The sequence below is a fragment of the Anabrus simplex genome, chromosome 1, assembly GCF_040414725.1.
Source record: "Anabrus simplex isolate iqAnaSimp1 chromosome 1, ASM4041472v1, whole genome shotgun sequence".
Classification (NCBI taxonomy): domain Eukaryota; kingdom Metazoa; phylum Arthropoda; class Insecta; order Orthoptera; family Tettigoniidae; genus Anabrus; species Anabrus simplex.
Window position 1 is genome coordinate 1,612,350,772 of NC_090265.1, and position 12,269 is coordinate 1,612,363,040.

The following is a 12,269-nucleotide window of genomic DNA, read 5'->3' on the forward strand; positions in this document are numbered from 1 at the left end:
ATAAAACTTGTCAACTTCATCCTCATCTGCACCCTCACATGGTGAATACACGGACACAATTCTTGTCCTAATTCCTCCAACTAACAAATTTACCCACATCATTCGTTCATTTACGTGCCTAACAGAAACTATGTTGCGTGCAATGGTATTCCTGATAAAGATCCCTACCCCAGACTCTGCCCTTCCCTTTCTAACACCCGTCAAGTACACTTTATAATCTCCTATCTCTTCCTCATTATCTCCCCTTACCCGAATATCACTTACTCCTAGCACATCCAGGTGCATCCTCTTTGCTGACTCATCCAGTTCTACCTTCTTTCTTCCATAAGCCCCGTTAATATTGATAGCTCCCCATCGAATTCCATTTCGTTCGCCAAGTTGTTTCCAAGGAGTCCCTCGCCTGTCAAATGGGAGTGGGACTCCATTACTCCCATAGGTCCGAGGCTTGCTTAAAATGTTCTGAGCTCGGTAAATTAATGAAGCAGGATGCTGCCCTATTTGCACATAGTCCAAGTGAGGATCTCTCCTCTAACGGGTTATGGACCACCGGTGAATTGTATAGTCCTAGCCGCCTGAGCACAAGGAGGGCCACGACTCAAAATATGTCCTAGATGCCCACTCCCATTCCATAGTAACTGGTATCCCGACTCTCAGGACCACTTACTAGGCCACTCAGCCGTTGCCCATGGTTCACGAACTAGGACGTGACTACAGTAACCCACAAACTTGAACCATCTATATATATAAAGTAGCTTGTCCTGACTGACTGACTGACTGACTGACTGATTCATCATCACCGAGCCGAAACTACTGGACATAAAGAAATGAAATTTTGGGGATATATTCATATTAAGATGTAGATGCTCGCTAAGAGAGGATTTTTGGATATTCCGTCGCTAAGGGGGTGAAAAGGGGGGTGAAATTTTAAAATGAGTGTGTCTATATCTCAAAACTTTAAAAGTTTACAGATGTGAAAATTGGTATTTTGAATCTTCTTTAAAAATAAGGAAACACGTATTTTTTTGTTTTCAGACAATCCCAATAGGAGGGGTGAAAAAGGGGTTGAATGCCTTTAATCCGGATACGCTACTTATATCTCAGAAACTGAAGATATTACAGACCTCAAAATTGGTACTTTTGATCGCTGTGAAAAATAAAGAAACACATATTTTTTTGTATTTGGAAAATCCAATTAATGTGAGGGTGAAAGGGGGGGGGGTGAATATTTAAAATGAGTGCATCTATATCTCAAAAGTTTTAAAGTTTAGAGATGTAAAAATTAGTATTTAGAATCTTCATTAAAAATAAAGGAACACGTATTTTTTGTTTTCGGAAAATCCCAATAGGAGGGGTGAAAAGGGGTGAAAAATGTGTTGAATGCCTTTAAAAAGAGAATACATATATCTCAGAAACTGAAGATATTACAGATCTCAAAATTGGTACTTTTGATCGCTTTCAAAAATAAAGAAAAACATATTTTTTTGTTTTTGGGAAATCCAATTAATGCGAGGGTGAAAAGGGGGGTGAATTTTTAAAATGAGTGCATCTATATCTCAAAACTTTTAAAGTATATAGATGTAAAATTTGGTATTTAGAAATCTCCTTTAAAAATAAAGAAACACGTACTTTTTTGTTTTCGGAAAATCCTAATAGGAAGGGTGAAAAAGGGTGAAAAATAGGTTGAATGCCTTTAATGAGGCTACTTATATTTCAGAACCTGAAGATATTACAGACCTGAAAATTGGTATTTGGGATCTACTTTAAAAATAAAGAAACAGGTATTTTTTCGTTTTTGGAAAATCCAAATAATGGGGGGTGAAAAGGGGGGTGAATTTTTAAAATGAGTGTGTCTACATCTTAAAACTTTAAACGTTTACAGATGTAAAAATTGGTGTTTAGAATCTCCCTTAAAAATAAAGGAACACGTATTTCTTTGTTTTCTCTAAATCCCAATAGGAGGGGTGTAAAAGGGTGATTAATAGGTTGAATGCCTTTAATGAGGATACATATATCCCAGAAACTGAAGATATTACAGAACTGAAAATTTGTAAATGGGATCTCCTTTAAAAATATAGAAACACGTATATTTTTGCTTTTGGAAAATTCAATTAATGGCGGTTAAACAGGAGTGGCAAATTGGGGTGAATTTTTTGAAAGACTATATCTACAGAATATCTGAGAAGCGTAAAATGTTACAGACGTAAATAGTGGGTATTTGGAATCTCCTGTAAGTGTAAAGAAACATAGGTGATTTGTCTTTGGAAACTCCACTTAAGGGGAACTAAAATGGGGTGAAATTTTAAAATGAGAATTTCTACAGTTTATCTCAAAAAACTTAACATGTACAGAAGTGAAAAATGGTCATTTTTTATCCCATTAAAAATAAAGAAAAGTGTATTTTTAGTTTTCGGAAATACAACTTGGGTAGTGGGGGGTGGGGGGGTAAAAGTGACTGAAAATGGTGTAGAATTCTTTTAATTAAGCTACTGATATCTCAAAAATGAAGATGTTACACACATGAAATTTTATTTTTGGAATCTGCTTTAAAAGTAAACAAACACGTATTCTCGGAAAATCCAATGAAGGGGATTTGGAGTGTTAAAGGATAGAAAAAATTAATTGACTTAATTGTATGAGAATACATACATCTAATAAAAACTAAAGTTGTTACAGACGTGAAAATTGGTATTTTGATCTCCTTTAAAAACAAAGAAAAGCGCGTTTTGGGGGGGAAACAATCTTGGGGGGGGGGGGGAGTGAAAAGGAGTTGAATTCCTTTCATGAGGACACATAAATCAAAAACTGAAGAGGTTAGAGTGGTGATAATTGGTATTTAGAAGATCCTTTACTATTAAAGGAACAAGTATTTTTTGCTTTAATATCACTTTGTGAGGGAGGGGGGGGGGGAAGTGTGGAAGGAAGTTAAAAACGTGAATTATTTTTAAGGGGATACTTATATCTCAAAACTGAAGGTAATAAACGTGAACATTGGTATTTGGAATCTCCTTTAAACATAAAGAAACACGCCTTCTTTTAATTTCTTGGAGGGTGGGGGTAAATAAACTTAACGGCGGTGGGGTGTAAAAGGAGGTGAGACCAATTGATTTTACTGTTCGTAATGTACTTATAAGGAGCCTCCGTTGCTCAGTCGGCAGCGCGCCGGCCTCTCACAGCTGGGTTCCGTGTTTCAAATCCCGGTCACTCCATGTGACATTCGTGCTGGACAAAATGGAGGCGGGACAGGTTTTTCTCCGGATATTCCGGCTTTCCCTGTCATCATTCATTCCAGCAACACTGTCCAATATTTCATTTCATTTGTCACTCATCGATCATTGCACCAGAGGGGAGCTTCGGCAGCCGGCAAAATTCCTATTGTCGCCGCTAGATGGGGCTTTATTCATTCCATCCCTGATCCTGTCGAATGATAGGAAACAGGCTGTAGACTTACGATGTACTTATTCTGATCATAAACCGATCATTTTTAATCTTTCCTGGGTTCTTTTTCAACAGCCATATTTTCCTTCGGAGAACGTTCTTAGATTAGAGTAGATTCTCCTGGCATATAAATAAAAATTTAAACACATTTGAAATAAACGATTGGAATGAGATTGGCCGTCAAATTGTTCACCTCTATAATAAGGTCAATAATACACGGAGGTATGTCATTCGTATCGCCAGAAATTCCGCACACTTGTCTACGCGCAACAATGGTGCTGGTCACATTGTTAGCAATGACAATGGCAGCAGATGTAATTTACCGCCAAGTAGAAGTCTTGCATCTTGCTGTGGGGTCCAGAACAATAATAATAATAATAATAATAATAATCATAATAATAATAATAATAATAATAATAATAATAATAATAATAATAATAATGTTCTGGACCGTTGTCAAAATGTGCGGACCGTGCTGGAAACGGGTCCTGGACGGGTAATGACTACGATTGCAGTCCGGCCGCCGGTTTAGTACCGCCAAGGCACCTAAGAGGACACCACGCCGGATCTCCTCAAGGATTTGATCCACATTAAAAATGCTTATAGGAAAGCATGGCTAAGATTTAGGAACCCAACTGACGGGTGGAATACCTGGACCTAGCGCAGGAAATATGAAATCGAATGCTGGAAAGAAAGATTGAAAAATGGGAGGAACGTTGCCGTAATCTCTCAGTAAACGAGTCAGATCACGAATATCGGCGGGTTGTATATAAAACGATAAGCATTCAATTATAAATTTCAGTATATTACCGTAGCGAAGCACGGGTATCTTGCTAGTTCTGATATAAAGAAATGAAAAATATTAAATTACGGGTAACGCTGAAGGAATTTTTTTTTTTTTGCTAGGGGCTTTACGTCGCACCGACACAGATAGGTCTTATGGCGACGATGGGATAGGAAAGGCCTAGGAGTTGGAAGGAAGCGGCCGTGGCCTTAATTAAGGTACAGCCCCAGCATTTGCCTGGTGTGAAAATAGGAAACCACGGAAAACCATCTTCAGGGCTGCCGATAGTGGGATTCGAACCTACTATCTCCCGGATGCAAGCTCACAGCCGCGCGCCTCTACGCGCACGGCCAACTCGCCCGGTACGCTGAAGGAATGTTCTATTACCTGTGTAATACAACAATAACTTTTAATAATTCATGGTTGCTAGTTTAAATTACAGTAATTCAGCTCTCTGTAAACCGAGTTTTATTATCAACTTACATTTTTTTTTCCTAGTTGCTGTACGTCGCACCGACACAGATAGGTCTTATGGCGACGATGGGACAGGGAAGGGCTAGGAGTGGGAAGTAAGCGGCCGTGGCCTTAATTGAGGTACAGCCTCAGCATTTGCCTGGTGTGAAAATGGGAAACAACGGAAAACCATTTTCAGGGCTGCCGACAGTGGGGTTCGAACCTACTATCTCCCGAATACTGGATACTGGCCGCACTTAAGCGACTGCAGCTATCGAGCTCGGTCAACTTACAAAGGAAGGTGTTTATTGGTTACAACACAATTCAAGAAGGATTATTGAAGAGAAATTTTTCTTGCACTTTTCTTGTGTTTAGGCTACATCTCTGTCTATTTCTTTCTCATAAATTGCAACGTATTCTTCATTTTTTCAGTCTGAAGTCATAGATATTTTTATTTTTCTAACGCAGAACAAAACAGAACCAGCTCTTTATTCCTCCATTCTTCTCCAAAATGTTTTGATAGTAATTTTTACACTTCATCGAACAGAATATAAAAGCTTCAACAGTGTGTGACATGTAGAAGTCACGGGAGGAGCTGTTTGGCTGACAGGGAATTGTCAGACTTTGACACTACAAATGTCACTGCTGGTGCTGGATTTGGCGGTTATTGAAACTCAGCCTCCTATATGACTACGAATCTAAACGGATATGTCTGTTTTTCATCCAAAATCATAGTTGAATCGTATTCCTCGGGGAAAAAAACTATCAGTAGCGAGCGATGTGTAACTCCATTTTTCAAAAATTGATTTGGCGTATTTTGATACTACTTGCCTCATTTACACATCTAGTAAATTATTATCTTTGTTTAATGTTTATGTTTCAGTGTTTGCCTCCTTGGAGGGAGGTTTCATTCCAATGGCCGTGATGTCTGGAGTGGTTGGCTTCTTGAAGGGTGCCATGGTTGTGAATCTCTCGCTCACCATAGCCCAGTATTGTAGCCTGGAAAGATTCGCGGCGGCTTATAGTCTCTACATGGTGATCAACGGCATGCTCACCGTGACTCTGGGACCTCTAGTTGGTAAGAAGCATTCATAAGTAAAGTTCACTTGGTGTTCACAAAGTTAGAGTACGGGGAATAGAAATAGAGAAGTCGTAGTTTAATTTTAACTCCAATCCTTACCGAAGGAGAAGGACGGGTCAAAAGGAATGGAGAGAAGAAAGTGCTATTCCGTGCGCATAGAGGCGCGCGGCTGTGAGCTTGCATCCGGGAGATAGTAGGTTCGAATCCCACTATCGGCAGCTCTGAAAATGGTTTTCCGTGGTTTCCCATTTTCACACCAGGCAAATGCTGGGGCTGTACCTTAATTAAGGCCACGGCTGCTTCCTTCCAACTCCTAGGCCTTTCCTATCCTATCGTCGCCATAAGACCTATCTGTGTCGGTGCGACGTAAAGCCCCTAGCAAAAAAAAAAAAGAAAGTGCTATTTGTATAACTGCAGGAACTAAACAGCTGCTGTCTACTTTTGAAGACGAATTTACATGCAAAGAATGTGTAGTTATATCAGGCGAGGCAGCGAAAAGTTACCGCAGTATGCAGGGGACGTCGGGGAACGGTACCCAGATATTTAAATACTTGGACTCATTCAAAATTATGTTAGTCAATTGAAGGAGAGATAGTATCAGAGGAGAAATTTGACATATCCTCGTGTGGCTCTCTTAAGAAGTGAGGGTTTTCATGATCAGAGCGAAAGGGAAAGTCCATAAGAAACCCACAGAACTGATGGAGACCTTCAGCATCAGTTCCAAGGAGTTCATCGACTGGGAATTGAAAGCGCTCAGGAGTTCTCTTTTCGTACTCAGACACCACTTGTATTCGCCAGACTGAGACTTATAATTTACTTTTAATTTCTTAGTGAAGTTGTTTTAGTGTATTATTTGCTTTAGGCAGCCTCCAAGTGGAAGAAGATTTTGAACATAAAATAATCAAGTTCTCAAACTCTTTCGGTCGCAGCCCCCAAATATGAAATATCTATCCCCCACCCCCACCCATTCTTCTTTCCTTTCTTAGCACTTCTCATAGGCTACTTCGTACAGAAAAGGATCACGAGATCTATAGTATTTACTTCTGTCCATTATTCAAAAGAATGCTGGTAAAGCCTAATATCAGATAATCGTCTTGATATTTACGCACTTTGCTTTTGGGTGTGGAATTAATGTTGCTCGTGCGAGCAGAAGTTGAAGCGGGAAAAAAATGTACTTTGATTAAATTCGAATTTTGTTCTTTATTACGACTGAATATTTTCGAAGTTGGGCATTCAATCAATCAATCAATCAATCAATCAATCAATCAATCAATCAATCAATCAATCAATCAATCAATCAATCAATCAATCAATCAATCAATCAATCAATCAATCAATCAATCAATCAATCAATCAATCAATCAATCAATCAATCAATCAATCAATCAATCAATCAATCAATCAATCAATCAATCAATCAATCAATCAATACTGATATGCATTTAGGACAGTCGCTCAGGTGGCAGATTCCCTATCTGTTGTTTTACTAGCCTTTTTTAATTATTTCAAGGAAATTGGAAATTTATTGAACAAAACAAGGGTGAATAAAGAGTGGAGAAAATCAGCCGGCTAAAGAACGGGACTGTGACCGCAGGAGATGGAGAGAGTCGTGATGACAGAGACCTTCCAATAGATAGAACACTATATGATGCTTTCCAAGTCCAGGTTAAATGCAATATCTCCAAAATTCAGACAGTCTTTACATTTGTTTCCAAGGATTCTGATGTGTGCAGAGTATTCTGTATCCGCATTCGCAATCCTTATTTCTTTCTGCTGGAAGGAGCATCACTTGTGAAGGTTCATCTTGCAAATCGAAACGCCAGTTCTAAGTCTTTTCAGAGTTCTATTGGTGGTGTAAGGGAGATCGGATCACCTGTAGAGCTAACTCTTCCTTAACTTCCATGTTTGGGATATTCAGTTTAACACTCCATTTATTGATATGATTGGCTTCTTCGGATCCTTGGAGCACTTCAGATCTTGTGATCAGTTCTGGACTTCAGTGAATATTCTATGGAGGGTGACGTGGCTATGATATTGGCGGATACTCCAGTGCTTTTAGATGCAAACACAACGCTCGGTGCGTCAACTAGACACAGGAAATGGCTCAAAAATTTAAATATCGTCTATAGAGTGAGGTGCTGGGCATTTATATAGGAGTTAGCCCTCTTTAGCCCAAATTTATTTGACACATGAAAAATAAAATTTTTGAAAATCCCATTCAAATAAGTATGAATGCAATTTCTGTCCAAAATTCCAAATGGAATCATTGGTGAATATGAGGGAGTTACTTAGCAAATTCACAGAAAACATGAAAGTGATTCCAATTGGAATCAATCGGCTGGAGAGGGTTTGGGTTAGGGTTTTTAGTTTGTACAAATTGGGTTGGCAGACTGGAAGTATGTTTCATTTTCTCAATATGTAACAATCTTGTTCTCTTTCCAGGTGTGCTCCGTGACAGTACCGGGAGCTTTCCAGCCTGCATCCACGTGCTATCAGCCGGCCTTCTGCTGTGCGCCTTCACGTGGACTGTGGAGTACTGTGTAGAGTGGCATCGTGAGCGGAACACGTCTATCACACACACGTTGAAAACTGTCTTCTGTCCTCGGTGATTTTTAAAACCTCCACATATCCAATGATATGGATTTTGTCGCAAATATGGTTTCGAGAAAAAGTACTTTGCCGTGACAAGGCAATGAGTGTGATCTTTCTGTAACATATTTCCGAAAGTTAAGTGATCCGATGGATGGCATAGCCACTTTCGACGTTACATAGTGGTCCGTATCAACGACGTTAGAAATAGCATTCTCTACAGAGCCAGAACCTGTGATGGGTAGTGTGACACTATTTAGCAGTGCCTATGCTTTTACGATACTGGTTTTATATCATCGCAATAGTAATAAAGACGAGCTTTCACAACAGCTGATTTGTGACAGATATTTCACCAGAAAACGGACTTTTCGTCCACAACTACGATAGACAAAATCTGGTTGCAAGTCTGGGTGAAGTTTCCTTCGTGTCTTGAAGGTAGCAAATATGAGGACTTACTTTTTTACGTATATGAAATATAACACAATGAAATGGTTCAATGAACTTAAAAATTACATGCGAACCCTATTTAATTCGTAAGAACTTAACTTCATTGTTGTCCAACTAATATAAAATGATGGTGAATAGAGTGCGCTACGCGGGCTATCATAGACTAGGCCTATATTAACTTTGTTACATTCATCAACCTGTCTCAGTCTCGTCCCTGGCTTTGGCAGAATGTGAGTGACCGACGTATCAAAAACACTAGAAACGCCTTTCTCTATAAAGCCAGTTCCTGTGATAAATAGTGTGAAGATGCCGACTGTAGGGTCAATCGAGATGTATTTTCCAGTGGGGTGTGATGAACTGAGAAATTGTTACTTTTATTTCTCATTTTCCTTATGTTATTGCTTCTCAGCGACGCCTGAGGGTTTTGTGATAACTGATGGTAAAAACCGTGCAGAATCCGACAATTCTCACTCTGACGATTCAACAATAAAAATACTTAGGTATATAATATATATAACAACTTAAGAAGTTTGAGATATAGAAGTGAAATTATACGTACCTGCAGGAGTAATAACGAACAGAAGAAAGTAATGATGACTAGAGTCATGTTGTGTGCATCAAAACAATTATCCGTGGAATAAGTGATAGAACATGTGGCGTACAGATCTATAAAAGCTGCTACAAGAGTAGAAAGGGGAACGCAGTGATGGCCAGGAGGATATCCTTACTATCGTTTAGGAAGTAGATTTGACTGAAATTTTCGACTTCATAACATTACCATTTTCACCCTTCTCTCATTTCTTTACCACTGTATAAAACCACTGACCATAAAGTATTCTATGTTGAAGTTTGAGTTTGACTAGCACAGGTAGAAATGTGACTAATTTATGTGTAAGAATTTCTTAATAACCAACTCGAATCTAAGAATGAGTTTCAGTGTTCAAGTGGAGTGTCTTAATTGTGATCAAGGTTTGTTGCCAAATCCGAAATAGTGAAATGTTTCGATGCCTTAAACTCTCATTGGTTTTAGAGAATGCTAAACATGTCCACAACGCAATCATGTAATCCTGTTCACTGAAGATCCGACCGAGTTAGCATTTCAAAATATTTTCCATCGCTATCGTTCTAATATGAAATCATAGCCTTCTTAAATAAGCAGATGTTTGTAATTTCTGGTTGAAATTTTCAATGACAAAGCTTAAAATGCATGCTATTACAATGCATCTTTCTGTACACTAAGGAAATATTAATGAAAACGAGCTATATTTCTCTTGAACCAGGGCCTACACACCGTTGTCTCGCACTTTGGGACAGTGCGATGTGTCATGTGGTTAAAGGAACGAATCTCAAATAGTTAATGCCAGTATTACAACCTGTCGTGTTTAATGAATTTTAAATTTTTCTCAGTGTGATGTAGAGTTGATAACGTTTCAAACACTTTTACAAAGAAGATATACAAAGTAGATTTGGAAATCGGACCCAGTTATACGTATATGACCGTCAGATACTCTAATTGTAAACAGGAAAGGATTTATGAAACACACGTTTTTACAATAGGAGCCAAGTACAGACAATCATGATATCCTATAATGTATGCTCTTGTATTATAAGTTCTTCATTCATTGCCTAGCCTGTGTTACACGTTTATGGAATAAAACCTTTTTGCTAGTTGCTTTATGTCGCACCGACCCAGACAGGTCTTATGGCGACGATAGGACAGGGAAGGGCTAGGAATGGGAAGGAAGCGGCCGTGGCCTTAATTAAGGTACAGCCCCAGCATTTGCCTGGTGTGAAAATGGGAAACCACGGAAAACCATTTTCAGGGCTGCCGACAGTGGGGTTCGAACCTACTATCTCCCGAATACTGGATACTGGCCGCACTTAAGTGACTGCAGCTATCGAGCTCGGTGGAATAAAAAAAAACTAGTATTTATAACGGCACAGTTAAGCTGTATAAACCAGCTTCACATATTAACATTTCAAAACATCTGATGATTGTTCCTTCATTCATTAAAGACATATTGTGCAAAAACTACATGAACTGAACGAAGGAAATGAATCCATTCTGCAGTACGTGGTGTCTTGTAAATAGTGTACTAAATCTTGTGTATAACTTGTATGGAATTTCTTTGTAATACAATGCCTACGAAAATGTTAATAAGCTGAATCTGAAGACGAATAAAGTAATTTTGTACTAGTAATAATTTGGTGTAAATATGCTGTGAAACCTTTATGATAACAAGATGTATTTTGTTTTGTTACTACAACAACAAGTTGCTTTACGTCGCACCGACACAGATAGGCCTTATGGCAACGATGGGATAGGAAAGGGCTAGGAGTAAGACGGAAGCTACCGTGGCCTTAATTAAGGTACAGCCCCAGCATTTGCTTGGTGTGAAAATTGGAAACCACGGAAAACTATCTTCAGGGTGCCGACAGTGAGGTTCGAACACACTAACTTCCGAATACTGAATACTGGCCGCACTTAAACAATTGCAGCTATCGAGGTCGGTGTTTTGGTACTGATGCTGCTTCATGATGTGGTTACTTGAATTACAAGGCCGGAAAGTAATAGTTTGCATACGAAAATAATACGTCGACCATTTTGCCCTTGTAATGTATAGACTAATATCTCATACTACGTTGAATTTCCGCATGTATCTGCTTATCTACGAGGGCTGAACATAAAGTATTGAAAACGTAGTCCAGACACTCGCAGGAGATCGGACATGCGCAAATAGGATTTGGGAGCAGTCATTTGGCGCTGTTGTAGATGTGTAGTGTGTATACGACTGGCATCCAGTTGAGAGTGTTGTTGTTGTGTGGCGTTGAAGTGAAGAGCGTCGATTCTGCCGCTCTAAAGATGTTTTCAAAAGGTGATGAACATTCGTGGATTAAAATCGAGTTTGTCTGTAGCAGAAATGCATCAGAATGTTATCGAGGGTCACGTGAAACTTGTGACGAGAATGCATTACCGTATATGATGTTTACACGGTGGGTCAAGGAATGAGACTGTGAATTTGAACTGCACAGGTTGGCCGTCCATTCCTCAAGATCAGATCGACAGCGTGAGTGGCCTCGTTTCCGTAGACCATCCATGGACTGTCCGGGAATTATCCGTAAAGGCATCTGTACTCCGTACTCCGCGCAGTCATCAACAGAGAACGCCATCGTCAAAACAAAACCACGATGAAAGTAAATCGAATTACACAAGAAAACTCCGTTACGTTTGAAACGGAGGTTTGCACATCTTGCGATCTTCAGCATCATTCGTTACCAAATAACTCTTTTTCATGGAACTCAATAAGTTGTTAAACTATTTTCATCCTCCCCTTGGATCCCACTCGTTTATGATCTTAGGTGTACGGGTGTTGTCGTCCTTTCTCTGCACGTGTCCATACCAACGTAACATTCCCCGATCAATCTCACCCAGCATTGGTGTCTCAGTGTGGAACCAGCTTCGTATATCCGTGTTCCTTA

The 12,269-nt window shown here is 39.4% G+C and overlaps 1 protein-coding gene across 1 annotated transcript in view; it reads left to right on the top strand.

Annotated features, from left to right (window-relative positions):
• The window catches only part of LOC136858594 (uncharacterized), a 259,902-nt gene extending 250,725 nt beyond the window's left edge, over positions 1 to 9,177 (top strand). Inside the window, exons 9-10 of the mRNA XM_067138267.2 lie at positions 5,556 to 5,750; positions 8,196 to 9,177. Of these exons, the coding sequence (XP_066994368.2) occupies positions 5,556 to 5,750; positions 8,196 to 8,362 (362 nt within the window). The 3' untranslated portion in view covers positions 8,363 to 9,177. The remainder of the gene's footprint in view (positions 1 to 5,555; positions 5,751 to 8,195) is intronic.
• Positions 9,178 to 12,269: the final 3,092 nt, after the last annotated feature.